General features: G+C 62.4%; 13 protein-coding genes and 1 non-coding gene across 14 annotated transcripts; 3 read left to right on the top strand and 11 right to left on the bottom strand.

The window, feature by feature from the left end:
• Positions 1 to 676: 676 nt before the first annotated feature.
• Q8F55_000580 (uncharacterized protein) lies at positions 677 to 1624 on the bottom strand (the record flags this gene model as incomplete). Its single annotated transcript, XM_069349231.1, has 1 exon — positions 677 to 1624. The coding sequence occupies one exon, from the start codon at positions 1622 to 1624 to the stop codon at positions 677 to 679; it is 948 nt and encodes a 315-aa protein (XP_069212775.1).
• Positions 1625 to 2323: 699 nt separating this feature from the next.
• Positions 2324 to 3298, bottom strand: Q8F55_000579 (uncharacterized protein; the record flags this gene model as incomplete). The annotated part of the gene is made up of 1 exon (XM_069349230.1): positions 2324 to 3298. One exon carries the CDS (start codon positions 3296 to 3298, stop codon positions 2324 to 2326), a length of 975 nt encoding a protein of 324 aa, XP_069212774.1.
• Positions 3299 to 3594: 296 nt separating this feature from the next.
• Q8F55_000578 (uncharacterized protein) lies at positions 3595 to 4239 on the bottom strand (the record flags this gene model as incomplete). Its single annotated transcript, XM_069349229.1, has 1 exon — positions 3595 to 4239. One exon carries the CDS (start codon positions 4237 to 4239, stop codon positions 3595 to 3597), a length of 645 nt encoding a protein of 214 aa, XP_069212773.1.
• Positions 4240 to 4557: 318 nt separating this feature from the next.
• On the bottom strand, positions 4558 to 5559 carry Q8F55_000577 (uncharacterized protein; the record flags this gene model as incomplete). The annotated part of the gene is made up of 2 exons (XM_069349228.1): positions 4558 to 5166; positions 5332 to 5559. 2 exons carry the CDS (start codon positions 5557 to 5559, stop codon positions 4558 to 4560), a joined length of 837 nt encoding a protein of 278 aa, XP_069212772.1.
• Positions 5560 to 6039: 480 nt separating this feature from the next.
• Q8F55_000576 (uncharacterized protein) lies at positions 6040 to 9198 on the bottom strand (the record flags this gene model as incomplete). The annotated part of the gene is made up of 6 exons (XM_069349227.1): positions 6040 to 7132; positions 7394 to 7579; positions 7662 to 7738; positions 7771 to 7912; positions 7946 to 8773; positions 9191 to 9198. 6 exons carry the CDS (start codon positions 9196 to 9198, stop codon positions 6040 to 6042), a joined length of 2334 nt encoding a protein of 777 aa, XP_069212771.1.
• A 345-nt stretch (positions 9199 to 9543) lies between these two features.
• Positions 9544 to 9632, bottom strand: Q8F55_000575. Its single transcript has one exon. It is a non-coding gene; the product is annotated as a tRNA-Met (tRNA).
• Positions 9633 to 9827: 195 nt separating this feature from the next.
• Q8F55_000574 (uncharacterized protein) lies at positions 9828 to 11423 on the bottom strand (the record flags this gene model as incomplete). The annotated part of the gene is made up of 1 exon (XM_069349226.1): positions 9828 to 11423. One exon carries the CDS (start codon positions 11421 to 11423, stop codon positions 9828 to 9830), a length of 1596 nt encoding a protein of 531 aa, XP_069212770.1.
• Positions 11424 to 11901: 478 nt separating this feature from the next.
• On the bottom strand, positions 11902 to 12972 carry Q8F55_000573 (uncharacterized protein; the record flags this gene model as incomplete). The annotated part of the gene is made up of 1 exon (XM_069349225.1): positions 11902 to 12972. One exon carries the CDS (start codon positions 12970 to 12972, stop codon positions 11902 to 11904), a length of 1071 nt encoding a protein of 356 aa, XP_069212769.1.
• A 459-nt stretch (positions 12973 to 13431) lies between these two features.
• On the bottom strand, positions 13432 to 14409 carry Q8F55_000572 (uncharacterized protein; the record flags this gene model as incomplete). Its single annotated transcript, XM_069349224.1, has 1 exon — positions 13432 to 14409. One exon carries the CDS (start codon positions 14407 to 14409, stop codon positions 13432 to 13434), a length of 978 nt encoding a protein of 325 aa, XP_069212768.1.
• A 394-nt stretch (positions 14410 to 14803) lies between these two features.
• Positions 14804 to 16217, bottom strand: ebp2 (rRNA-processing protein EBP2; the record flags this gene model as incomplete). Its single annotated transcript, XM_069349223.1, has 4 exons — positions 14804 to 15477; positions 15524 to 15629; positions 15673 to 15792; positions 15834 to 16217. 4 exons carry the CDS (start codon positions 16215 to 16217, stop codon positions 14804 to 14806), a joined length of 1284 nt encoding a protein of 427 aa, XP_069212767.1.
• A 531-nt stretch (positions 16218 to 16748) lies between these two features.
• On the top strand, positions 16749 to 20745 carry RPB2 (DNA-directed RNA polymerase II subunit RPB2; the record flags this gene model as incomplete). Its single annotated transcript, XM_069349222.1, has 7 exons — positions 16749 to 16758; positions 16817 to 17091; positions 17129 to 18454; positions 18504 to 19214; positions 19252 to 20377; positions 20424 to 20617; positions 20680 to 20745. The coding sequence occupies 7 exons, from the start codon at positions 16749 to 16751 to the stop codon at positions 20743 to 20745; spliced, it is 3708 nt and encodes a 1235-aa protein (XP_069212766.1).
• Positions 20746 to 21966: 1221 nt separating this feature from the next.
• Positions 21967 to 23692, top strand: NEM1_1 (Nuclear envelope morphology protein 1; the record flags this gene model as incomplete). Its single annotated transcript, XM_069349221.1, has 3 exons — positions 21967 to 23184; positions 23227 to 23458; positions 23559 to 23692. 3 exons carry the CDS (start codon positions 21967 to 21969, stop codon positions 23690 to 23692), a joined length of 1584 nt encoding a protein of 527 aa, XP_069212765.1.
• Positions 23693 to 24028: 336 nt separating this feature from the next.
• On the bottom strand, positions 24029 to 24953 carry Q8F55_000568 (uncharacterized protein; the record flags this gene model as incomplete). The annotated part of the gene is made up of 5 exons (XM_069349220.1): positions 24029 to 24172; positions 24297 to 24484; positions 24521 to 24658; positions 24716 to 24800; positions 24834 to 24953. The coding sequence occupies 5 exons, from the start codon at positions 24951 to 24953 to the stop codon at positions 24029 to 24031; spliced, it is 675 nt and encodes a 224-aa protein (XP_069212764.1).
• Positions 24954 to 26099: 1146 nt separating this feature from the next.
• Positions 26100 to 26874, top strand: Q8F55_000567 (uncharacterized protein; the record flags this gene model as incomplete). Its single annotated transcript, XM_069349219.1, has 3 exons — positions 26100 to 26303; positions 26435 to 26703; positions 26751 to 26874. 3 exons carry the CDS (start codon positions 26100 to 26102, stop codon positions 26872 to 26874), a joined length of 597 nt encoding a protein of 198 aa, XP_069212763.1.
• Between the last annotated feature and the right edge of the window lie 266 nt (positions 26875 to 27140).

Genomic DNA, 27140 nt, shown 5'->3' with positions numbered 1-27140 from the left:
TGAGAACATGATGACGCAGGGAGGACAGTGTAGGGCACAAAGGCGGGGCGGGTCATCGGGCGCTTGCTGCCGTATGGGACATGGGCCTTGCTAACTTGTCGCTGAACACAAGTAGCGTACGTACAGAAACACACACCACCGCCACTACACTGACCCCAGGATGGCGTGCCCTCGTTCGGCAGAGCCTCGAGGTGCTCCTCTGGCCCGTCGAGGAGGGATCGCAGCGCACGAGCAGGTCGGAGGTGGCACCGGGTGAAGGTGAGATGTGGACTGGTGAGCGCTGGAGTGCAAGAGTTCACGCCTTGGGAGCGCCTGGAGTCTCGAGTGTGGAGATGAGGTGATGACGTAGAGAGGGGAGGGATTGCGCCCATGAGCGGACTAAGAGAAGCCGGGGCGCTGCGTCTGACATCAGCACCGCTCCCCCTCGTACACAACTGAGGGGGAGCAGCCCACACACACATGGCGCGCACCACAGAGATCTCGACACAAGCGCGCCCTCCGTGACCACTTTGCGTCGCTCTGAGATCGCCGGTTGAAGCTGGGAAGCCAGCGGCAAGCAACGGCGATTCATCGCGAAGCCACCTCCAGTCCACTATACACTATATCTGTACCCCCCCACCACGCCATTGCACACTGTACACTACTGTACGCTAGCCACCGCTCGCCTCTGGCCCATCTACCAGCTCTTCGTGAACGTACAGCCGAACGCACGCTTGTTAAACTTCATCTTGCCGCCACACACGCCGCATGGCTCGTGCTCCCTCGTGTCCATGCGGAACTGGTGCTCGTGCGCCACGCTCTCATCCCACTCGCTGTCCGAAATGCTGAGCACCGAGCCCTTGTCGCGCGTCCTGCCCACCAGGCATCGAGCGGGCGGGACCTTCTTGATAGCGTAATCGTGCGTTGGCAGCTCGGCCAAGTGCAGCACCTGCACGAACCAGTACCGGCGCGACGACTCGTCCCAGGGGTCGTGTCGAAGGCTGAACATGTTTCCGGGGTTGAACGAGATGGTCTTCTCGTGCGAGTTGATGCTGAGGTACTTGTTGGTTGTGAGGACTGCGGCGACCTGAGTCGGGCTCTCATTCTTGCCGCCCGTGCCCCATACGCAGAGGTGAATCGCGTTGAACAGTACCGTGCGGGGAAAGGTGACGATGTGCCGATACTGCGGGCGGTCGTTGGGGGAGGAGTAGAGGTGGAGCTTGGTCACGCCGGGAAACAGGGCGACGTGGGGGATCGTAGCGGCGAGCATGGTCTCGACGTGGTGGGTGGACACGTTGCGCAGGTTGAGCCGGCAGATGAAGGACAGGGCGTCGCGCGTGCGCTGGCTCGGGCGCGGGGTCTGGAGGGCGGCGTTGGCGTTGGCGAAACAGCGAGGAGGACACCCCCGCTCCCAGGTCGGGCTGCGGCTGTCACATGTCGTGTGGTGCTGCATGCCGTTGCTGGACAGGAGGAGCTGGCACATCTTGTCCCCGCTGATGTCGAGGTTGCGGTAGAGCACCCGGCTGGCCATGCCCCAAAAGTCCTGGGATACGCGGAGGAGGGAGAGCAGCGTGCCGCGGTCGGCGTTGACGTCAAGGATGTTGATTATGCGGTAGATGAGGACGCGGGGGAGGCGGGGCGTCATGTTGGGGGTGCAGCAGCTCGTGGGAGTGCATGGTGGCTAGTGGGTGTGCCGAGCGGATGATATAGGCCGTGAGAGGACGCGGCGAGTGACGCAGGAAGGTGTTGCACACGAGGGCCGGTGTGGCGGCAGGGCGCTTGTTGTGGTATGAGACATGGCCCCTTCCCTCCTGCGGCACACACCCAAGCTACGCACATCACAGCACACCATGCCCACGACAATAGGCATACCCCTTGCCCTCCTTGCTCCAAGCTTTGAACCTCATCGGGCCGCTCGAGCGCCGTGAGGTGCTCGAGGGATGGCACACAACACGTGCAGGTCGGTGATCGCCCCTCGCCCGAGCAGACCCGCTTGGGCCTGCTTGTGTGGGGTTGAAGTGCCACTGCGGGCCATGGAAACAACCTCGCACACAATGGGAGGGTGGTGGACGTGTGTCCTGCATAGGGGGCAGGTGCCATCGTGAGCCTTGGTGCTGCAGACGGTGAGCGTTGTCGTGCAACGGCTCACCGCAGGCTGAGTTTGAGTGATGTCTGAGGGTAAGAGAGCCTAAGCGGAAGCAGAGGCACCCCCACGAGCACCACACATTGGTCATCGATTCATTCGTGCCAGGCACACAGCCACCTCCAGTCCACTATGCACCCACATGCCACGCCGATACACACTGTACACTACATACACCAGTCACCGGTCGCTCTTGCTCGTCTACCAGCTCGTCGTGAAAGTGCAGCCGAACGCACGTTCGTCAAGCTTCATCTTGCCGCCGCACACGATGCAAGGGGCGTGCTCGCTCGAGTTCATGCGGAACTGGTGTTGGGAGGTCTCGTTTTCGTCCCAGTCGCCGATGGGGATCTTGGGCGAGGAACGGTGGTCCATACCCACAAGGAACCGAGCGGGTGAGGCGACCAGGTCCCATGCGTTGTACTCTGGCTCGAATACTGGCAGGGGGTCCAAGTCGTCGACCATTTCAATGAACCAGTGCTTGTCGGCAGACTTGTCCAACCACGCAGGGTTGGTGATGAACGAGGGGGCTACACCATAGACGGGGATCCACTCTGTGTGCAGGCTGAGAGTGTTGTACTTGTTGACTGTGAGTTTTGAGGCCTTGCGAAAATCCTTGCCCCAGGCGCACAGGTGAATCGCACCGAAGAGCTTTATCGTGTGAGGGAAGTGCTTGCGATCGCTCAGCTTCTCCCTGATCATCGTGCTGTCTACAGTGAAGTAGACATGGACCTTGTCCACGCTCGGAAACAAGACGACATCGGGAACCGCCGCAGCGAGCATGAGGCTGACGTGCTTGATGGTGATGTCGCGAAGGTTGAGCCGCTGGATGAGGGAGATAGCCAGGCGGGTGCGGGGGCTTGGGTCTGGGTACTGGAGAGTGCTGTCGGGAACACAGTCGGGGTGGCATTCTCCGCGGCGGGAGGACATGGTGCGAGTGACCGGTTTTTTGAAGGCGCGACAGGCCGAGTGGTGGCGCGTGGCGCCGCCGGCAAGGAGGAGCTTGCTCATCTTGTCACCGCTGATGTCGACGTTGCGGTAGAGGACAGAGGCGGCCTCGTACCAGAGGGAAGACGAGACGCGGAGGAGGGCGAGGAAGGTGGCGCGGTCGTCGTTGACGTCGAGGTGGTCGTTGATGACCATGTGCCAGATCTCGGGGGGAAGACGGGGGGCGTTCATTTGGAAGCGTGCTGTAGTGAGGGGGTGAGTGAGGTGAGAAGGTGAGTGAGTGAGAAAGATGGGAGTGAGATGGTGGTGGGTTGGGGTCTGTGGGTGTTGTGGAAGGAAAGTGTGCGGTAGAGAGAAGAAGGGCAATGGAACTGGGAGGAAAGTTGCGCACGGGCCTCGACTCACCCGGGCGCTGATCCTTGCCATTAGTCACCTTCCCTCGCGCGCTCGCTGCACCTTCCCTCACTGCACAAAGCTGAGCGACGCTATTAGGCTCATTTGATCGCATGCTCGTGCTACATATGTATCTACGAGCTCGTGGAAATGATGATTGGCGCTGCGCCCGAGACACACAGATCAACAGTGCCGAACAGCACTTGGCAGCGGTAGTAGTTGATGTGGCCTGCAGGGAGAAGGCTGGGGTCGGTAGAGTAGATATGAAGCGTGGTCACACCCGAAAAGAGGACAACACCAGGAACAGCGGCGTCGAGCATTACCTCGACGTGCCAGTAGACCAGGTTACGCAGGTTCAGTCTCTTGATAAAGGACAGGGCCTGGCGTGTGCGAGGGCTTAGGTCTGGGGTCTGGGGTGCGTCTTCCGGCAGGCACCCCCGATGGCACTCGCTTTCTGCCGGATCGCACTCGGTCGAGGCGGCGGACTCGCTGTCCGAATCATCCACGTGCCTTCTGCCATTGGGGCATGCCCAGTGGTGACGCTTTGGATCAGAAGCGGCGGTGGGCGGTTTGGACGGCGGCTTCGGGGAACTCGCAAGGAGAAGCTTGCTCATGTTATCGCCGCTGATGTCGAGGTTGCGGTAGAGTACGCGCGCAGCCTCGTACCACAGGGAAGACGAGACGCGGAGAAGGGCGAGGAAGGTTTGACGGTCGGCGTTGACGTCGAGGTGTTCGAGCACCATGTGCCAAATCTCGGGGGGAAGGCGGCGGGCGTCCATCTTGGGTGGCGACGGAGAGGTGAGTGAGGCGAGAAGGGTGTCGAGTGATGTGAGGAGGGTGAGTGAGTGGGTGGAGAGGTGTGAAGCGGGATGGTGAGTGGTTTGTTGGTTGTGTCGAGTGAGTTGTGGAGGAGGAGGACAATGGAGAATGGAGAAGAAGAGAAGTTGCGCACACCGGCAAGTTGAGTGATCGGCGCCCTTGGTCTTACATTCGCCACCTTCCCTCGCGGCACACCTTCTCTCGCGTCACAACCAGGCTGCATTCAGCCCAGTATTGGAGATGTGGTTCATTGCTCTGGTTGCATCTCATACTACTGTCTACCAGCTCGTGGTGAAGGTGCGTTCGAACACACGGTCGTCAAGCTTCATCTTGCCGCCGCAAACGACGCAAGGGGCGTGCTGGCTCAAATCCATTCGGAACTGGTGCTGGGAGGTCTCGTTTTTGTCCCAGTTACCCACAGGGATGTGAGGCGTAGAGGCGCTGTTGCGTGCGCTTCCCACCAGGTATCGAGCCGGTGGGACGTAAAGCAAAGACGACAGAGTGTACTCCGGCAGCACGGTGTGCGACTCCACCTTGTCGACAAAGCAATGCACGCTGGACGACTTGTCAAACGGCTCATGGAGAGGGCTGAACGTTTCTGACCACATCAGGTGCATGGACCATCCGTGCTGGTTGAGAGTGTGGTACTTTTTGGCAGCCAGCTTTGAGGCGATGATGGAGGCTTGCGCACCCCATGCACACAGATGAATCGCTCCGAACAGCGCTATGCTTTGGTCACAGCGGACGAAGAGCTGGGCCCACAGCAGCCGGGTGATTGTAGAGTAGACGTGAAGCTTGATCACACCTGGGAAAAGGACGACATTGGGGATCGCAGCCGCGAGGATGACCTTGGCATGTGATTTGTCCATGTTGCGGAGGTTGAGACGCTGTATGAAGGAGAGGGCTTGACGTGTGCGTGGGCTAATATCTGTGGCGTCTAGAGCGTCGTCGGGAGCACAGTTCCGATGACACTCGCTCCGACTGAAAGACTTGGGGCGGGCGGGTGTTCTGATACCATTGGGGCGGTTGGGACATGCCGGGTGATGACGCACGGGAGGGGTCGGTGGCGCGGTAGGAGGATTGCGCGCACCGTTAAGGAGAAGCCTGCGCATCTTGTCGCCACTAATGTCGAGGTTGCGGTAGAGGATCGACGCGGTCTCGTACCACAGCGACGACGAGACGCGGAGGAGGACGAGGAAGGTTGAACGATCGGCATTGACGTCGAGGTGGTCCTTGATGACCATGTGCCATATCTCGGCGGGTAGGTGGCGCGCGTGCATCGCGGAGGGGCTGTGAGAGGGCGAGGGAGGCAAGATGGGTGTGAGGGAGAAGGGTGAAGTGAAGTTGCAAACAGGTTGAACTTGGATGGGAGAGAGAAGAGAAGAAGGGCAATGGTGGAGAAAGGAATGTGGCCCGTGCACGGGCGTTGACACATCCACCTCGGCTGAACGATTCTGAACTGCCACAAACAAAAATAATACGCCTTCCCTTTTTGAATCCCCGCTTGGATGTCAGGTCACAGTCGGGCTCGAACCGCCGTCCTATGTGTGACCCCGGACCTGGTTGAAACAATCGTAGCTTTCAACTACCGACTGAGCCACCCGCCCCGCGCTAGACAGCGCGTTGGGATACGGCTCGCTCCGTGCCTCATATGCCTACTGGCCGCCACCCTTGCTGCACACAACCAAGCTACATTCATTCATTCTAGTATGACTGTCGATTCCTCTGGTTGCATACTCAGGTTGCATAGGTATCTAGATCTACAAGCTCGTCGTGAACGAGCACCCGAACGTACGGTCTCCAAACTCCATCTTGGCGTTGCACACAACGCAAGCAGTGTGCTCACCAGAATCCATGCGGAACTGGTGCTCGGAAGTCTCGCTCTCGTCCCAGTCGCCCGAAGGAATCTTTGGTGCAGAGCTCCCGTCGTCACAGCTACCCACCAGACATCGAGCTGGCGGAGCCCTCTGGGGCAAGTGGGGGTATCCGGCGGGCCGGAGGTGGTGCTCTGGCAGCTTGGAGTGGTGGTTCACCTCCTTGACGAACCAGTACACCCTGGACGACTTGTCCCACGGCTCCTGGACCCTGCTGAACCAGTCGGCGAGGATGATGTTCATGTGCTCGTTGTGCAGATTGACAGTGAGGTACTTTCTTGCCGGCAGGACTGAAGCCATGAGCGGGGCGAAGGCTCCCCAGGCGCATAGATGGATCGCGCCGAATAACGCAGTGCGTGGGCAGAAGGAGTAGCGATCCCGACGTTCCTTGTCCTGGTACCACTCAAAAGGGTTTGAGATGGAGTGGACGTGGAGCTTGAATACATTTGGGAAGAGGATGTCTCCGGGAATTGCCATGGCGAGCATGAGGTTGAGGTGGCGGACCGTGAGGTCCCGGAGACTGAGCCGCTGGATAAAGGAGAGCGCTTGGCGGGTGCGAGGGCTGACGTCGGGAGAGTGGACCGTGTCGCCAAAAGCCCAAATGAAGTCATTGGTTTGGTCGAGGGGCTTGGTGAGGGTGAGAGTGTCCAATTCCGCCTGGTCGAGGATCTCCTTGGGGTCGAGGGGCTTGGTTAGGGTGAGCGCCAGGAAGTTCTTTTCCTTCGTGTGACAGCATGCCGAGTGGGCACGCTTGGGACGAGCAAGGTAGGCCAGGGGGTTGTTCGTGCTGGAAAGAAGAAGCTTGGCCATCTTGTCGCCGCTGATGTCGATGTTGCAGTAGAGTAGCCGCGCAGCCTCGTACCACAGCGTCGATGAGACACGGAGGAGGGCAGGGAGGGTGGAGCGGTCGGTTTCGACATCGAGGTGGTCATTGATCACCATGTGCCAAACCTCGGCGGGGAGGCGGTGGGGGTTCACCCTGGATGCGCAGCGAAGGTGAGAGAGATGTGAGAGAGGTGAGAGGTTGGGTGAGTCGGTTGAAGGTTGGGAGGGGCTTGAAACGAGTAGAGAGAGATGAAGGACAGTGGAGAACGAAGCAGACAGTGGAGAGCGGAGCAGATAGGAGGGCGGTGCGGCCACGGCGTTGACTCGTCCGGGTGCGAGTGCTCAACCGGCCACCTCGCACGAGCTGCACACAAGCTGCACACAACCCGTCTGCATGCTTCCCTCCGGCCCCTACAACGCCCCCGAGACGACCCTGCCCTCCTTGACCACAGCCTGGAGGTACTCCTCCGGCCGGTCGAGCACCGTGATGTCCTCGAGCGGGTTGGCCCTCAGAACGAGCAGGTCGGCGACGGCACCCGGCGCCACGACACCGAGGCGGCCGGCCTGGCCGAGCATGCGCGCGGGGTTGACGGTCGCGTGCCTGAGGATCGTCGCGGCGGGCAGCACCGTTGCGCGTACAGTGAACTCCTCTGCGGCGTCAGCTGTGCTGCAGGGCAGCTCACTTGCCTGTCTGGAGCGCGTGCATCGAGATGAGGAGGTCGGAGCCGTAGCACACTGTCACGCCGGCGTCCTCTGCGATCTGGGGTCAGCGAGCAGGAGCCAAGAACCCACCTTGAGAGCATTGAGCCCCTGCTGCATCACCTCGGCGCTCTTGCCCCGCCCGTCCTCGTTGAGGAAGTCCTCGAACGGCGCGCGGACCATGATGCCGTAGCAGCTGAGCGTGGGCGTGAGGAAGATGTCCTTCTCCGCCATGCTGCCGTCAGCGAGATCCCAGCCCCACACTCACAGCTTGGCCGTGTCCTCGTCAATCAGGTTGCCGTGCTCGATCCCGCGCACGCCGTTGTCAATGGCGTGGCGTATCGCCTCGACGGTGTACGCGTGCGCCGTGACCATCTTCCGGCCCATCTGCCACGCGGTCGCCGTGATGGCCCGCACCTCCTCCGGGAGAAACTGCACTGTCTCAATCGCGTCCGACTCGCTCGCCACCCCGCCGCCAAGCATGACCTTGATAAAGTCTGCGCCCTGCTTGAGCTCCTCACGCACGGCCCTCAGCACGGCCGGCACGCCGTCCGCCACGCGGCCGAGGCAGGCCGAGTGCCCTCCGCAGCACGTCGACTTGCCGGCGCCGCTCACAAAATCCCCGTGCCCCCCGGTCTGGGAGAGGGCCTGCCCGCACTGGTATAGCCTTGGGCCGGGGACGAGCCCCTCCGCGATCGCGTCGGCGAGAAACTTGGTCGCGCCGCCCGTGTCCCGCACGGTCGTGAAGCCGCGCGCGAGCATGCCGCGGAGGACGTAGATCGAGCGCAGGGTCACGAGCTGGTCGGGGACGTTGACGAGCGCGGCCATGGTCTGCACGCCCGGCACAGCAGTGACGTGCACGTGCGCATCAATGAGCCCGGGGCAGAGGTACGCGCCGGCAAGGTCGTGCACCCGCACCCCAGGGTCGAGGGGCGCGTCCACGGGCTCGACCGCGACGATGTGCCCGTCGCGCACCGTGATGGCCCGCAAGCCATCCAGGAGGCGGCCGGCGCCGGCGTCGACGACGCGCGCATTCGTGAGGTAGTACTCCTCGCTGGGGGGCGCGAGCCACGGCTTGACGGCGAGCGCGGGCAGGCTGGGGTCAGCGCTGGGCGAGGGGGGCGGGGGGCTCACACTGCGTCCCGCACCGTTGGGGGGTTGGGGAACGTCGCGGCGAATGTTGCTGTCATCGTACTTGTGGGTCTGTACGAAATCTGCCGTCGTTTATCAACAAGTGCCACCCGGCCAACTTCCGCTATCGACTTATGCGCGGTTGGCGGCCAGACTTGGCCGCAGGTCCACTGTCGCCCATTCAACCTATACACCACCTCTCGATGATCGATAACGATGGCCTCGGCTAGGTTTGCCCTCTGGGAGAACCATGACGAGGGAATGTCTGGGCCGCCCCTGGGTGGCAAGCGGAAGTTGAGCGGAGAGAACCCGCACTCCAGTCCGGACCTGCAGCCGCGGCCAACTCTGCCCGAGATTACGCCTGCCCGCGGCCAGAGAGCACAGCTGCATGAAGCGACGCGTATCTCGAGCGGGCGGCGCTGGCCATGTGTCGCTGTCTTCCCGTGCTCTCTGCCTGGCCGCGATCGTCCACCACGGCTCGGCGGGCAAATTTCCTGGTCGTCCCTCGGCGTACGCATGCATATAAGGACGCAAATGAGTATGGCGAGCACCGTGTTCAGCCGGGAAAAATGCGTACTGGGCGCTGGGGAAAAGGGAAGATGGATGCGTGGATGGCAAACTTGGCAGCTCGGGGCCACGTGGGATGCCGCCGACACGACCGACCCCACAGGAGCTCCGCACCGCACCGTGCGCTCGAGCCCGCCCCCTTCTGGTTCCAAGACCACAAAAGAAGTGTATCGCCGCTAGGTCTCGATCCTAGGATCTCCAGGTGTCGTAGGATTGCATCCTATGAGCCTGGCGCCGTTCCACTGGGCCACGACGATTTGTTTTGTGATTCTTGCGGTGGCACGCGATCGCCGCCTTCTGAACTGCTGGCCGCCGCCACTCTGCGCAAAACCTCGCAGTGCAACCATGTCGACACCCACGCGCCACCTGGCTGGCCTCGCTCAGTTCTCGGACAATATGCATTGTCTGGAATATCGTAATCGCTACTATGCTACATTTACATCCACCCGCGCTCACCAGCGCTTCGTGAACACGACCCCAAAGTCGCGCTCCTCAAAGCAGCCCTTGGCGCCGCACACGCAGCACGCCGCGTGCTTGAACTTCTTGCTGTCCATGCGGAATTGGTGCCCGTCGCTGTGCTTGTCCCAGTCACCGGTGCGGATAACCTCGGGGCCGTGGTGCATGCCGGGGTTCATCGCGCCGAAACCGCCGCCTCCGACGCCACCAAAAGCGAGGACAAGATTGGCCCCAGGGGGAAAGGGCGCACCTGGGGCAAGGGCGATAGGCGCAGGGACGCCCATACCGGCCATAGGAGCGGTAACGTTCGCCGGGATGGTGGCCACCTGGACGGGATGGGGAACGGCACCAGTGGTAGTCGATGGTGCGGCTGCAGGAGGAACAGCTGGCCCAAAGACTGGCCCCGGAGCAACAGCAGGAGCAACGGGTGGCGGGGGGAGAGTTGGTTGAGCAAGGGGGCCGGCTGGGGGCTGAACGCCGACTGTGTTGGCCATAAAGCCCATGGCGTTGTTCAAGTTCGCTCCGGGCCCCACGAACCAGCCGCCGCCAACAGGACCACCCAGCGGGAGAGGGACGTCATCGGAGTCGATCTGCTCCCCGACCCAGCACCTGGCAAACGGCATCCGCAAGTCCACGGGTCGCCCGAGCACGTCGAACCTGTCGAACTCGAGCGTGGCCTGGATGAACCAGTGAACAACCGATTCGGAAGTCCACGGCGACGGGCGGGCAGCGCGGTCAAACGAGAAGGTAGTCGCCATAGGCTGGATCAGGTCGTTGTGGATGCTGAGGCTCCGGATGCGCTTGGGAGAGAGGTACTCGGCAATGGCGGCCGACTCGATCTGCCAGGCGCAGATGTCGACCGTGTTAAACAGCACAATGTCACGGGAATGGAACACCTTCTTGACCGCGGGAACCTGCCAGTCAGAGCTGTACGGGTTCGAGGTCGAGTAGACGTGAATCCGGGAGACGCCGGGGAACAGCGGCTCCCTACGCAGCGCCGAGTGGCGCATGACGTTGACTGCGTCGTCGGTCAGGTCACGCAGGTTGAGGCGCTGGACAAACGACAGGGCGAGACGGGTGCGAGTGCTCAAGCAGTGACCGAGCGGAATCATGACGTCGGGCTTGGTCGGAGTCGGGGCCGGCTCGACGCGGCTGCGTCTACCATCCATGGGATACTGGAGCGTGGGCAGCGTGAACCAGGACGGGAAGGGGATGTGCAGGAACCGGTGTGCGCGACCATATGCCCTCACACCCCTTTCGTGCCGCTTCTTCGTCGAGCGCGACCGCTCGCGCTCGATCAGTTGCTCCCCGTCTGTGGAGTGGATGATGTTGAAAAACTCGTTGGTCTTGGTGGACGGGGTGGTGTCTGCGCCACCGAGGAGAAGTGCGCACACCGTGTCACCGCTGATGTCGAGGTTTGTGTAGAGGGCTTTCGCGGCGAGGTGCCAAACTGGCTGGGAGACACGGAGGAGCGCGACGATTGTGTTGCGGTCGGCGTTGACGTCGAGGTTGGTGATAACGAGGGCAATGAGCTCGCTGGGGAACGGGTCCTTTGTCGGCTTGGAGAACGGGTCCTTTGTGGGTTGGGCCATGGTGTCGAGGTTGAGTGTGAGTGCTGGAGGGTGAAGGGGAAAGAGGAGGGTCGAGGTTGCTAGTCTTGAGTGGAGATAGAGAGGAGGAGAAAGAGAAAGAGAAAGAGAGAAGAGGAGGGTGAGAGGGTGACGGGGCGAGCGCTGGGTGCGGAACGGGGCGGTGAACGAGTGAGAGTGCGACTGTGGGCGACGAGTGTGAGCGGCGAGTGAGTGTGTCTTGAACAATGACGTCTTGTGCCATCTGTCCGTCCGTCCATGGCGCAGAAGTGGGCGTCCCAACACGAGGACAATCCGCAGGAAGTCGCTCAGCCCTGCGGGTGTGGTCACGCCCCACGCGCCATACCGCCCCCGTGCTCACGAATCCTCCGAGTTACAGCGGCAGTGTGAGCAAACGTCGAGTCAGTCGGCCGGCGGAGGCGGCGATGTGCAAGCGAGGCCCGCAACCCGCAATACCCTGGGGTGTAACTAGCATCTTGCGCTACCTCTGCCACCAAGGGTACAGTACTGGCATGCTGGTGGCCCACGGAGTGTTCCGGTGCATCCTCGCTGAGGCCTTGGTGAACTTCTCGCCGTTAAACTGCCGTTCTCGGTCCCATCCATATGAATCCTTCTGATTGCACACAAGACACTCGTCGTGCTCGTACTGCCAGCAGTCGCGGCGAAACTGGACAACCCTTGGAGAGTCGTCTTCGTCCCAGGGGCCGAAAAGGATGGGAAGATCGCCGTGGCAAGTTTGGGTGCGGCATCGGATTCGGATATTGGCGGGGAACGATACCTCGAGCGGGCCGATATCTTTGAAGGTGTGTAGGTGGTCGACGAACCAGTAGACCATGGCGTCCTTATGCCACTTCATGCTCCACTGGGCCAGCATGTGGGCCAGCGTGTACTCTACGTCGGCTCGCGAGTCACCGTGACATGATAGACTGAGCGTCTCTTGAGCGGCCAGGCCCCTGAGAATCCCGAGGTGTTGCGCGTTTGATAAACACATGTGCGTAGACCCAAAGAGGAAGATGTCGCGGGGCGGGAAGTAGCCCGGCGAGCACTTGCTTTCGTGGATCCTCTGGGTGCTGACGACATGCACCTTGTAGACGTTTGGGAACAAAGGTTGGTGCGGGATCGCTTGTGCGAACATTGCTTGCAAGGCGGCGTACTGCACGTCGACGAGGTTGAGGAGCTTGATAAACGACAGGGCGAGGCGGGTGCGGTCGCTGATCTGCCCGCGGAAGATCCTGCGTACTTGGTCGGCGCCCATGTCGATATTGCGGTAGAGCACGCGCGCCGTCTCTTCCCAGAAGATCGGCGACACGCAGAGCAGGCTGAGATATGTGCTGCGGTCAGTGTTGACGTCGAGGTGCTCGAGGACCATGACGAGGAGCTCGGCCGGCAGCGAGCCTCCCGAGGCCCCCTCCATGCGTGGAGATGGCTTCGGCTTGGTTTCGGCCTTTGGCGGAGCGATGGGAGGGAGCACTTGGCCGCCTGGGTCAAGCTTGAAGCGCCGGAAGGCGAGACGGGCGTCTTGGAGCGAGTGCGGTGTCACGGTGGTCGTCATTGTCGAGGTCGGGATCGAGGTCGGGATCGAGGTCGAGGTCGAGCGTCAAGGTCGGGCGCGTCGAGGTCGAGCGTCGAGGTCCGGGGCAGGCTCGTAAAGTAAGTTAGTGAGATGAACAGAGCAGAGTTGAAAAGCAGCGCGCCAGTCGCCGGGGGGGTCGTCGCCTTTGGTCCATCCTGGTTGTCAAGGAGGAAGGCACACCTAGAGCCTGGATTCCAACCCGTCAGTCAGTCGTTGTGCTCGTATGCTTGCTTTGCTCGGCGCTTTTTTGACTTTGGGGTCTGCAAATGTGCCGTTGTGAAACGCGCGGATCAGCCAGGCACGGCCCACAAACAGGCTAAAAACCAGGGGATGGGCCCTGCACGGTCACACACAACGGGATCAATCTGGGCAGGTGTGGCACACCACCACGACAGCGGCCATGCATCCTCACACTCCTCTATCACAAGCCCATGGCAGTTAAATACTCTTGGTAAAGCGTACAGAACTCAGCCTTAACAGCATTCTATCGAGCCGAGTGCCGACGTAAAACTGGATACGGGGGACTGCTGTAGGGACGGAAGGGCTGGTCTGGATGATCCCTCTCTCGATAAGGATTGGATCGGGCTGTTGGACCCAGCAGACCACTCTGTGTGCTCGACTCAAGCACCCGTCCTTGCCAAACTCGGCAAGTACCTCCCAGTACAAACGTGTGTGGAAGAGAGACCAGTGGACTTCTGCCATCGCTTCCCACTGCGGGCGCCACCTTCGCAGGGCTTTGTCGACCTGATCACGGCAGCAAGCGTGAATCAGGAGGCCGCGGTACGTTCTGGCTGGCAGAAAGTACAGCAACCCTTCGTTCATCGGGGCCAGAAAGTACAGCAGTCCGTCGTCCATCGGGGCCCAGACGTTGATGTGGACAGAGTCGAACAGAACTTTGTTGGGAGGCGGGCGGAGCAGCACTTCGATGAAGCTAGGAACCGCGGGCACTAGGGGTCCCGACGCGTTGAACTGAAGCTCGGGGGACAGGTGCACCTCGACGACGTTGGGGAACAGGGGAGTGTGCGGTATCGCCGCACGCAGGAGCAGTGATACCGCCTCGACCGAGAGGTACCAGTCGACGCTCTTGGTGAAGGATAAGGCGAGGCGAGTCCGGCGACCGACTCCATGCTGCTTCAGGAGTTGCTGGCGTATGGCAGAGAACTCAGCGCCATGCGTTTTTCCGATGCTATCGAACAAGTGGTGATTTTCTGCACCGCGGTTGAGGAGTTGACTGATCTTGCGGCCGCTGAGGCAAAGGTTGCGATAGAGGAGCCGGGCAGCGACCTCCCAGGTAAACTGGGAGACCCGGAGGAGGGCCAGCAAGGTATCCCGGTCCGCGTTGACGTCGAGGGTGTTGATGATGATCGTGAGGAGTTCAGGAGGAAGCCGTGAGTCTGGGTCGGGCGGGGTCGTCATGGTGAGCCTTGGGTATGGTGTTGCGGAGGGAGGAGGGTGAGTGTGGATTGGTGGGGAGGGTGAGTCTGGGTTGGTGAGGAGAGACGCCGACGCTTTATACATGTCGGCTGCGGCACATACCACGCCAGCGTCTGGAACGTCGAGGCGGGGCGAAGGAGCGAAGAGTGAAGAGGCGCTAGGTGATACGAGACAAAAGGCCGCGAGGGAGAGGCGTTGATCGTCGCGGGTGCCACAGCCTCGACTTGTTGTCCAAGGTGCCATGAGGGAAGGCAAGTGAGAGTCCCGTCAGCCGCTGATCAGCCACACGCCCGAGGTCAGCACACCCCACCCAGCGCTATATTACATCCAATGCATAATGAACACCTGCGCTCTATCAGCCCGCACCGACGCACGTCTACTTCCTCCTCGAGTGGCGCTTGCTCTTGCCGGGCCTCTGAGTCGCACCGCCAGCCTTGCCACCCCTGCCGCCCGCACCGCCGGCCTTTCCTCCACGGCCGCCCTTGCCACCTCCGCGCTTGTGCTCGCTGCCGAACGACGAGAAGTCGTTGGCCGACTCGCGGTCGTTCTGCTTGGCGCGGCGCGACGAGCCGCCAAGCGAGTACTTCGCGTCACGGGCAGACCGGGGCATCTTGGACTTGCCGCCCGCTCCGCGTCCCCGGGCGGCACGTCCACCACCACGCGGTCCGTCCTCCTCGAGGCCGATGCCGAACTCGTCGTCGTCGCCCTCGTCGCCAATCTCGGCACCGTCCTTGCGCTTGCGCTTGATGCCCGCCACACGGTCCGCAAAGCTCTTTTTGTCCTGCTCGCGCGCCTTGAGGTTCTCGACCTGGATCTGCTTGCCGTACTTCTTGAGCTCGCGCTGCTTCTTGGCCTCCTCCGACTTCTTGATGCCCTGCGCCTCCTCGACGAGCTTGGTGCGCACGCGCTCCATGTGCTCGTCCGACTTGACCATCTCGGCGTAGTAGTCGTTGGGGCGCGTGAAGGGGATGCCGAACTTGTTGGCAAGCTTGCGCGCGGCGGGGACGGCCTCGAGCGCGAGCTTGTAGAAGGCCATCTCGCGCTGCAGGTCTGCGACGTGTTAGAAGGAGTCTCGGCTGTAGAGTTCGGCACCCACCATCAGAGGGGTCGACCTCGAGGATAGTCGACGACTGCGAGATCAGGTGCTCCGGCCAGGGGGTGTTGGTCATCTTGATGCCCTCGGTGAGGACGCGCATCGCAGGCTGGGGGTCAGCTGGAGCCTTGTTTGAGAGGATAATAGCTTACCTTGTTGCTTGTGGTGAGCTTGCGCATGGGCACAGCGTCCTCGTCTACTGAGACGTCGGATCCAAGCTCGTCAACGGCAACGGCATCTGGGTCGGCTTCGGCAACAAGGATGGTGTTGTCCTGCAGCGTCAGCAGGTGTCGGCGCGCAGCTGACTGCTTACCTCCTCCTCCTCGTCATCATCGGCCTCAATCTCCTCGTCGTCCTCCTCGTCGTCCTCATCCTCGTCCTCGTCGCTGCCGAGGCGAGCGATCTCGAACTCGTCCAGGTCCTCGGGGCCAACGAGCTCCAACAACCGCTTCATGCCCTTCTCGCTGACGCCGCCGTTCTCCTCGTCCTCGTCCTCGTCGTCCTCCGAGTCGTCGTCGTCCTCCTCCTCGTCATCCTCCCAGTCCTCGTCGTCCTCGTCCTCGTCGATCTCGTCGGCGGGTGGTGCTGGGACGGGGGCAGGCTTGGCGGCGGGGGCTTTCTTCTTGCCAGCGACGGCCGCCGGCTTGACGGGGGCAGCGGCGCCCTTCTTTCCGGCCTTCTTGTTGGTAGGGGCCATGACTGGTGTTGTAGCGACAGAGATGGTGTTGCTACAAGGTTGGTTGGCGATGTCACCGATCACAGTCACTCGCCGGTTCCAAAATTCTGAGGCCGGTGGAGGTCCTTGGTGGCCAGGCGGTCAGTGCCACAGCCCGGCGTTATGAAGCGTCACCCTGGAGCATTGTCATCCCACGTGGCGGCCCTGAGGCAAGTTGGTGCGCGCGATGATGAGTGAGCCGCCGCCATCGCCGACCTTCGAGCAACAATCTTGTACACAAGTCGTCAGCGACGTCCCTCTACACTCCAAAAGCATCATCAGCTACATCGCCGACAGCAGCGACGCGCAAAGCACACCGTCACACCCAGATCGCTTCACTGCGCTCATCTGGATCGACAACCGACTTTGACGCGCGACCACGCGACACGGCTTTTTGTTTGCAGTTGATCATCGAGCAGTCCCTCGCCAGACTTCTCCGTCCTTCCACTCGGCCTTGCCACTTCCCTTTGTCACTGTTTACGGCTGCGTCCAGCCCCCAGACACGGCGCAAAGATGGATGCAGGTGAATACTCTCTCGGGGTGATTCCCGTTGCGAGAGAATGGCACTACAACAGTCACAGGAATGTCTCAAGCCAACGATGGCTATGACTACAACCCAGAATACGACTATAATGAGGAGTATGCCGACGGCGACGAGTATGGCCAGGAGACCATCTCCCAGGAGGACTACTGGAAGGTCATCAACTCGTTCTTTGGAACCAAGGGTCTCGTCAGGCAGCAGCTCGAGTCGTTCAACGAGTTTGTCGAGAACACGATGCAGGAGCTGGTCGACGAAAATGCTCGCCTGACGCTCGATCAGCACTCGCAACATACGGGTGTGGCGGGCGATGAGACGGTGGGTTCATTGTTTGCAACAATTGCTCATGGTTCAGCGTCGGTACGAGATCAACTTTGGTCAAATCTACCTTGCCAAGGTGGCGATGACTGAGATGGACGGTCAGACGGTCAGCCTGTTCCCCCAGGAGGCACGCCTGCGTAACCTTACGTACGCTGCGCCGCTCTATGTCGACATGAAGAAGTCGACCTTGGCGGCTGGCAACGTGGACGACCCGATCGAGGCCCAGTGGCAACCTGCTGTGGACGCCAACGGCGTCATGCACGAGACGGAGGAGGACAAGATCTGGATTGGCAAGGTGCCAGTCATGATCAGGTCCAACTTCTGTCTGTTGGACGACCTCGCCGAGGAGAACAACTACAACCTCGGCGAGTGCCCCTACGACCAGGGTGGTTACTTCATCATCAACGGTTCCGAGAAGGTTCTCATTGCGCAGGAGCGTATGGCGGCCAACCACGTCTATGTGTTCAAGAAGGCCGACCCCTCGGCCATCACCTACTTCTCCGAGGTCACAAGTCAAATGGAGAAGGGCGGCAAGATGCCGTCCAAGACGGTGGTACGCATGTACGCCCGTAACTCGGACCGAACGACCACTGGTTCCGTCATCCGCGCGTCGCTCCCATACACCAAGGTCGACATCCCCATTGTGATCATCTTCCGCGCTCTCGGTATCGTTCCCGACCGCGACGTCCTCTCGCACATCTGTTTCGACGGCGACGACGGCGCCATGCTCGAGATGCTTCGCCCGTGTATCGAGGAGGCGTTCTCGGTTCAGGACCGTGACACGGCCCTCGACTTCATCGGTCGTCGTGGCCAGCAGGAGAAGGGCACCAGGTTAACGCGTCAGCGTGCGGCCTTCGACATTTTGCAGAAGGAGATGCTCCCCCACGTGTCCGTCTCGGAGGGCTTCGAATCCAAGAAGGCCTACTTCCTCGGCTACATGGTTCACCGCTTGTGTTCCGCGGCGCTCGGCCGTCGCGAGCTCGACGACCGTGACCACTTTGGCAAGAAGCGTCTCGACCTTGCTGGTCCTTTGCTGGCCAACCTGTTCCGCATCCTGTTCAAGAAGCTCACGCGTGACGTCTATCGCCACTTGCAAAAGTGTGTCGAGACGCACAAAGAGTTCACTCTTGTCAACGCTATCAAGCCCGGTATCATTACCAACGGCTTGAAGTACTCGCTCGCGACGGGTAACTGGGGTGACCAGGCCAAGGCGATGCAGGCGCGTGCCGGTGTGTCGCAGGTGTTGAACCGCTACACCTTCGCGTCTACCTTGTCGCACTTGCGGCGTACCAACACGCCAATTGGTCGTGACGGTAAGATCGCCAAGCCGCGTCAGCTCCACAACACCCACTGGGGAATGGTGAGTAAAGAAGCAACTTTGTTGATCAGGACCGTTGCTGACCCTCCAGGTCTGCCCCGCCGAGACGCCCGAAGGACAAGCATGTGGTCTTGTCAAGAACCTCGCGCTCATGTCCTACATCTCCGTCGGCTCGTACTCCGCGCCCGTCATGGAGTTCCTCGAGGAATGGGGTCTCGAGGACCAGACCGAGTACTCGAACGCGCCGAACGCCACCAAGGTGTTTGTCAACGGTGTCTGGATGGGTATCCACCGTGATGCCGTCACGCTGCACCAGAACCTGTTGTCGATGCGCCGCGGTGGCCAGCTCAAGCACGAAGTGTCGATTGTGCGCGACATCCGTGAGCGCGAGCTCCGACTCTACACCGACGCCGGTCGTGTCTGTCGACCACTGTTCATTGTGGACGAGAACCAGCGCCTCATGCTCCAGCGAAGCCACATCGACCGCATCGAGGAGCTGGAGGAGGATGACGGCAAGGCATGGGAGGAGATGCTGTCGACGGGTATCGTCGAATACGTGGATGCCGAGGAGGAGGAGACCATCCTCATCGCCATGGTTAGCGAGGACCTCGAAAACGCTCGCAACTTCAACACCCGCGATGAGGTCAACAGGGACCATGCGGCCCACAGTATGGAGGCGTTCGACCCCACTGCTCGTGTCAAGAGTGCCAACTGGTCGCAAACCTACACGCACATGGAGATTCATCCTAGTATGATCCTCGGTGTTTGTGCCAGTATCATCCCCTTCCCGGATCACAACCAGGTGAGCTAACCTACAATCTGCAAAAGCTGACTGTCAGTCGCCCCGTAACACCTACCAGTCTGCAATGGGCAAGCAGGCCATGGGCATCTACTTGACCAACTACCAGCTGCGAATGGACACGATGGCCAACATCCTGTACTACCCGCAGTCGCCGCTGGCTACGACGCAGTCGATGAAGTACCTCAAGTTCTCCGAGCTCCCCGCCGGCCAGAACGCCATTGTCGCCATCCTGTGTTACTCTGGTTACAACCAGGAAGACTCGGTCATTATGAACCAGAGTTCCATCGACCGTGGCCTGTTCCGATCGCTCTACTACCGTGCCTACACCGACACGGAGAAGATGGTCGGTATGCAGAAGGTGGAGGCCTTTGAGAAGCCCGACCGCAACGAGACGCTTCGCATGAAGCACGGACCGAGCGACAGGTACGCCAAGCTGGACGGCGACGGTCTCATCACCCCGGCCACCAACGTCAACGGTGATGACATTATCATCGGCAAGACGGCGCCCATCCCACCGGACAGCGAGGAGCTTGGCCAGCGATCTGCCACGCACACCAAGCGTGATGTTTCGACGCCAATGAAGAGCACCGAGCAGGGTGTTGTCGACCAGGTCATGATCACGACCAATGCCGACGGTCTCAAGTTTGTCAAGATCCGCATCCGATCGACACGTGTGCCGCAAATCGGTGACAAGTTTGCGTCGCGTCACGGTCAGAAGGGTACCATTGGTATCACCTACCGCCAGGAGGACATGCCGTTCACGGCCGAGGGTATCACGCCCGACATTATCATCAACCCGCACGCCATTCCGTCTCGAATGACGATCGGTCACTTGGTCGAATGTCTGCTGTCCAAGCTCGCGACTCTGACTGGTCGTGAGGGTGACGCGACGCCGTTCACTGACCTGACGGTCGAGAGCGTCTCCAAGCTGCTGCGCGACCGAGGCTACCAGTCTCGTGGTCTCGAGGTCATGTACCACGGCCACACTGGCAAGAAGCTCCGCGCGCAGGTCTACTTTGGCCCAACCTACTACCAGCGACTCAAGCACATGGTGGACGACAAGATCCACGCTCGTGCACGTGGTCCTCTGCAGATCCTGACTCGCCAGCCTGTCGAGGGTCGTTCGCGTGACGGTGGTCTCCGTTTCGGTGAAATGGAACGCGGTGAGTTGCTTCGGGGGGTGCTCTGGCTTGGTTCCTAACAAAACAGACTGCATGATCTCTCACGGTATCGCCGCCTTCCTCAAGGAGAGGATGTACGAGTCGTCGGACGCGTTCCGTCTGCACGTCTGCGACCAATGTGGTCTGATGGCCATTGCCAACCTCAAGAAGCAGGAGTTCCACTGCACTGTGTGCCGCAACAGCACGCAGATTAGCCAGATTTACATCCCCTACGCTGCCAAGGTGAGTCTGAGCGCATGTCCAAGCGTGCACAGGGGAAGCATTGCTGACACGTTTCGACACAGCTCTTGTTCCAGGAGCTTCAGGCCATGAACGTCACTGTGCGCATGTACTCTGACGGTGACGACTAGGTGGCGTACGGAGACGGACGTGAATTGTCCGCTTCATGGGGTGGGGCTGGGGCGAGCCGGTGAACGAGTCGACGGGCAAACCTCTTGGGGAGGGCTCTGGTACTCTAGCACCCGAGGACGCCCCGAATAACGTGTGGCTCTACACGCCCTGCATAGGCGTTCTGCACGTCGTTTAGATTGAGGTGGGGCGAGATTGTGATGGTGGGGGGGAGGGAGGTGTTTGTGCCGGGTGGGCTAGGTGGTGGAGGTTTTGCGAACCAAATATGGCGTCGTGGTGTATCATTGGTTGTGGGTAGACGCAGCAGTAGTAGTAGCATTACGCATTCATGCATGAACTAGCATTGCCCTTGGAGCATTCGCATCGCTTCCGAGTCGATCGGGAGTCGTGTGGGGAGTCAGGTGGCCATGTAGAGAGGCGTAGAGTAGCCATGTTGTCGCTGCCAGCCCCATTGAAATGAAAGGCTGGCCGACCGAGCTGCAGGGTTTTTGGCTGGGCTGATGATTTTGTGGGGCCAGGGGGAAGGTGCAACCACCCCACCCAGTAGCGACACCGACGTCAGCCGGCCGGCCATTGCGCGGGTGGGTGGGTGGATGGGCCTGGCTCTGTCCGAGGAGCCAGCCAGCCAGCCAGAGTCCATCCACCATCCATCTCCACCGACCGACCACTCCCCACAACGATACATAGCCCATTGCCATCATCTCGAGCTCTTCTTCACTTCAAGCTCCACCGCCACCGCCACCAGCACTGCACAAGCATCACAATCAGCACAAGCCCATATCGACTCGACCCGCACGGCGCCCAGCATCGCCGCCGTCACACATTGTACATCGCCCCCGCCCCGGCCAGCCACGGTCGAGACCCACCCACCCACCCTCCGCCGGCGCCCGACGAGCCCGGAGAGACAAGAGACATACGCCGCCGCCGCCGCCCAAACACGACAACACACACACACCACTGAACAACTTGACCTTGACTGCACACACGCATCGACGCCCGCTGGCACCCACTTGCTATCACTGCCTGGCCATGCTGGCCGCCTAGCGCTCGACTACGCCGCCGCCCCCAAACCCGCCCTTGCCCGCTGATAACCAGCCTCGACTCCACAGCCGACTCCCAACCCAACCCCCGCGACGAGCGCCGACGACGACCGGTAGCTTGCTCGCCTCGCCTCTGCACCTAGCTGCTTGCTAACCCTTTCACACACCTCCCCACCCACCACGATGAACACGCTCAGCCGGATCGACTCGTTCATCGGCCGCGTGGTAATCACGCAGCACAGCCCGCGCCCCTCGACGCCGACTGGCTCGCCGTCGCCGGCCTCGTCGTCGTCGTCACTGCCTTCCTCGGCCGCATCTAGCTCGTTCCCGGCCGCCCCGCAGCCGCCCACTCCGCCGTCGGGCTCGCCACGGCGCCGGCTATCGACGCTCCCTCCCCGACGCCGCCGCCGGCGCCGCGCCCCGACAAGTACGACGATCAAGCTCCCGCCGCCGACGACGCCGCTCCTCCTCCGCATCGCGCTCGCGCTGTGGTCCATCCTCCTCGCGTTCTGGCGCAGTCTGGTGGGCGACACGCGTGCCGTCCGCCTCCGGCACCAGCGGGGCCGCCGCGCGGCGGCCGTCGCCGCGGCTGAGAGCAAGGTCGCCGAGGAAGACGACAGGCTCGGCGGCGTGCACGGCATCGGCATGGGCATCGGCGTCGCTGGCCTTGCGTCGAGCATTGCCGCCGCAGCTTCGGCGGCGGCCGGCGGCGGACTGAGCAGCGACGAGGGCGACCTGAGCGGATCGGACGCCGAGGCGTCGGACCGCGAGTGGGTCGACCCCGTCACTCGGGCCAGCGAGACGACGAGCCTGCCCTCGGTGCCGCGCGACGACGAGTTTGGCCAGCGGCCAGAGGCGAGGCCCCGCACGCCGACCGACACGACGTTCTCGTTCAGACTGCGCTCGGCGCAGTCCAAGGAGACGGTGTCGATCACGGGCACGCTCGACCCGTCGCTCCAGCAGCCCGGAGCGCCGGCCGTGACGGCGCCGCAGCCACGCCCATTCTCGCGCACGTCGCCGCCCCAGTCGATCCTTGCGCCGGCCCAGCGCCGCACCACGCGCCTCCTTCCCAACCCCATGGCGACGACGCTACTCGACCCGTCGGTGCCTGCTGTGCCGCATCGCAGCGTCACGCCGACGATCCCGCCCGTGATCCGCCCGCACACGCCGTTCCACCTGCAAAAGACACTCATTCTAGACCTCGACGAGACGCTCATCCACTCGACCTCGCGCCCCATGGGCGGCGGAAACACGGGTACCGGCCTCCTCGGCATCCCCAGCGGCCTGAGCGGCCGCGGACGCCGCAGGGGCGAGGGCCACACGGTCGAGGTCGTGCTCCACGGTCGCAGCACGACGTACCATGTGTACAAGCGGCCGTATGTGGATTTCTTCTTGAAGAAGGTGAGGGCTTGGCGGGTCCACAGTGCAGTGCTAATGGACCAGGTTGCATCGTGGTACACGCTCGTCATCTACACGGCGTCGATGCCAGAGTACGCCGACCCCGTCATCGACTGGCTCGACGGCGGCCGCGGCCTGTTTACCAAGCGCCTGTATCGTGAGAGCTGCTACCTGCAGCAGAACGGCAGCTACATCAAGGACCTGAGCCTGGTCGAGGAGGACCTCGGGCGCGTGTGTTTCATGGACAACTCGCCGATCTCGTACTCGTGGAACAAGGGTGAGTGGGGCGGGCGCCGGCCGGCGAGCGCGGCGTGCTCCACGCAGCCCAGCCGGTCTAGCCCGTACGACACTGGGATAGCCGCTGACCCCTCGCACAGCCAACGCCCTTCCCATTGAGGGCTGGACGTCCGATCCCAACGACGAGGCGCTGCTGCAGAGCATCCCTGTCCTCGACAGTCTCCGGTTCGTCACGGATGTGAGAAGAATTCTCGGCATCCGGGGCTTTGCATAGTGTAACAGTAGTGAGCATGCACGCGTGAGTGCCAAGAGCCCACGGCCGCCGCGAGCGAAGCGAGTGGGCCGGGGGTGGATCTCAACCGGGACGGGTCGTCTTCGCGACCACGCTCGGGACCGGCACCGTGCCGCGCGGCAGTTCCGTCTTGTGCGGAGCGGCCGGCCGGGCAACGGACGGAAGCGAGCTTGCGCGCGCGCGCGCCACGCGACGTGCGCGCAAGGCCACCACCAAGCAATGCCCCGTGCCCCGCACGCTTGGCGCGGCCACTGCCCGGCGACGTATCCCGAAACGACTATACATGGCTCTCTGCACTCTCCGCTCGCTCACTCGCAATCATAACGCAACCCCGCCAGTCTTGCTGAGCGAAACACCGCGGTACGTGCCGTTCCACTCGCCCTTGTTCTTGAGCTCGTCGAAGCACACGGCCATGGCCGTGACGAGGGCGAGGTCGACGCCGGGGGCCACGACGAGGTAGTACTGGGGGGGTGTTAGCGAGCGGGCAGCGAGCTGAGCCGTGCGCGCGTGCGTGCGTGCGTTCCCCGTGGCTCTCGACCTGAGCCCCTCGTGCCCCTCGCCGCCTCCCCCGAACGCGCACACTCACAGTCTGCCGGTCCTCGATCAGGTGCCGCACCTCGAGCAGGTCGGGGCAGATCTGCGCGACGACGGCGCCCGTCTCCTCGATCACGACGTCCGAGTAGCCTCCCCAGCTGTCGTCGGTCTTGAGGAACAGGATCTGGGTGAGGCCCTGGCGCGCGGCGTGGGGAAACGTCGCCTGGGCCGCGGCGCGGACTGGCGGCGTCAGCGCGGCAGGCGCGCACCACTCACTGCACGAGAGGCCGCGCACCTCGAACACCTCGCGCCCGGCCGCGTCCTCGGCGACAAAGGCGACGTCGTGCAGCGCCGCGTCGTGGTACACCTTGCGCGCGAGGGCGTAGAGGGTGTTGCCCGCGGCGTCGGACACGACTGGGCAAGGCGTCAGCGCGCATGCAGGCGGGCTGGCTCCCCAACCCCACTACCCACCCCTTCGCCCGCCACCGCTCAGCAGCGAGCCAGAGCACTTGAACACGACGTCGCCCGAGTTGTTGTCCGTGACGACGGCGTCGTCCTGCCGTCAGCTAGCGATCCCCGGTCGACGCACGCCGGAGAAGGAGAAGAGCTTGTGCTTGAGCTTGAGCGTCGCCGTGTCCGGCCGGCAGTAGGCCTTGAACACGCCGAGATCGGCCTGCGGGGCCAGGGGCTTGGGGTACGGCTGGACCATGGGGGGTAGTGAGTGTGGATCGGGGGAGGCGGTGAAGACGGGGGGGAGGCGGTGGTCGACGTGCTGCGCTCGTCGCGTGCGCATTAGTTATATGCCCGGCTCACGGCCCACCCGACGCAAGATCGCACGGGCTAGCTTGGTCGTCCGTCTTGTCCGGACATGGACAGCTCGCTCACGCTCGAGGCAGCGCGCGTGGCATGAATGCCCTCCCCGCGGGAACAGCGCCCCCGAGCGCTCGCTAGACGTCAGTGGCGCGAGACGTCTGTGCTGGTGCATGTGGGGGCTGAGCTGGAGCTGGCAGCAGCAGCACACGAGCGGGGGAAGCGGGGGACTGAGCAGCTGGCCTGGCACACGGGCGAAGGCGAGATGGCACACGAGCAAAGGCAAGGCCGCGAGCCTCGCCAGAGCCACACCGCTCGGGCTTCACGTGATGCTTGGCACCGGTAGCGCCGGTAGCGGCTTGGCGCGAGGCCGACTAGCGGGGGTGGGGGTGATGGGCCGGGCTGGGCTCGGCGATCGCGAGGGATGCGAGACGAGTCTTGCCGGCGCCGACATGGCATCGGCGCCGTCGAGTGGGCCACCACGCCGTCGTCGCGTGCTCGTGCTCGTGCTCGTGCTCGTGCTCGCTGGTATCGCTCCCACGGCGGTATGCTGCGGCCGTTTCATCCCGCCACTCCTCCACTTCCTCGCCCCTCCCCCTGGAGTTAAGCTTGCACCCCGCAAGCAACGCGACGAGGCACAGGAACGGCAGGCGGCGGCGATGTAAACAAGGCGCTGCATATGGCGACGACAAGGCGACAGCCACGGCAACAACAACAGCAAAGCAACGAGGTGTCAACACCGCCATGCGTACTGCCGCCGCGGCCTGCCCTTCCCGCGGTCCAGCTGAGCCGCCGCTCTTGGCGGCCGCGCCTGGCGCGCCCGGCCGAACGGCGCCACCCAGCCGCCACCATCTAGGGACTGGCGTGCCGCGCCCAACCCGCGACCCGCGGGCAGTGAGTACCTGCCAAAACAATCCATCGACCTTTTCTTGGCTCGCTGCCTGCCTCGGCTTTGCGTGCGGGACAGCAGAGCGTTGCAGCACATGGCATGTGGTGCAAACCCATGCAGCATGTTACCACTGCTCTCTTTCTCTCTCGACGCTCAATGACACGGCAGCTGCGCACCCTCGCCGCCTGTGTGCTCGCCGCGGCCGTCGCCGAGGCCGCGCCCCTCGTCGCGCGCGCCCAGAACTCGAACAAGCCGAAGAAGAACTCGATCTCGCGCCGCACCCTCCTGCTCGCGACGCTGCTGCCCCTCCTCTGCCTCGTGCTAATCGGTGCGTCGCTGTGCGCGTGTGAGATGCGTTCGGTGAGTGTTGTTTGCGGCGGACGGCGATGGCGGAGGGGGCACGAACGTGCTTTCTCGCGTGCTTGCCATCCCGCCGCCCCACCGCGCCGCGCCGCATTCCCCGCCCAGATCTGTTCTCACCCCCACCCCAGCGCATGCGCCAAAAGGCCTACACGCACGCCGCGCCCACCTCGTACGAGCAGATGGCGGAGATGCGCGAGTCGGCAGCCAAGGAGCTCGCCAACAGGCGCAAGAGCATGCGCGAGGAGAGCCGCCAGAGCCGCAGGATAAGCATGAAGGAGGCGATGGAGGTGCTCGACGACGGTGCGGAGCCGAGGCAGACGCAGCGCGACTCGGTGCAGGCCATGTTCAGCAGGTTCGAGGTGCCGACCGAGCCCGTGCCCCCGCTGCCCAAGGAGTTGTGAGTGGCCGGGCCAGGGAGAGAGGAGAGAGCTGACGTCGGCGCAGTGAGCAGCCGCTCGGCCGCGCCCGCTCCAAGTCCGAGTCTCGCGGCTCAAAGCCCAAGAAGGAGGGCAAGGTGCGCAAGCACTTCCGCGCCGGGAGCGCGAGCAGCATCGGCAAGGCGTTCTAGAGGGGTGGTATGGACACTGGCAGGGACTGGGTCGAGGACGTTGGGGACTGGGTCGAGGACGTTGGGGACTGGGTCGAGGACGTTGGGGACTGGGTCGAGGACGTTGGGGATCAGGTCGATGGCTTTGTATAATGTTCTTGGATTGGGTCTTGGCCAAGTTGCAGCAGTGGAGCTGCACCCGACGACACGACGTCCGTGCGATCGCCACTTCCGCCGACTGACAGCTTCTCGGCTCGGCCTCTGACTGGTACTCACTGCTCACTCCA

Source organism: Vanrija albida (assembly GCF_041260175.1).
Source record: "Vanrija albida strain AlHP1 chromosome Unknown contig_1, whole genome shotgun sequence".
Taxonomy (NCBI): Eukaryota; Fungi; Basidiomycota; class Tremellomycetes; order Trichosporonales; family Trichosporonaceae; genus Vanrija; species Vanrija albida.
Note: the sequence above shows the minus strand (reverse complement) of the source record. Positions and strands in the feature narration are given on the sequence as shown.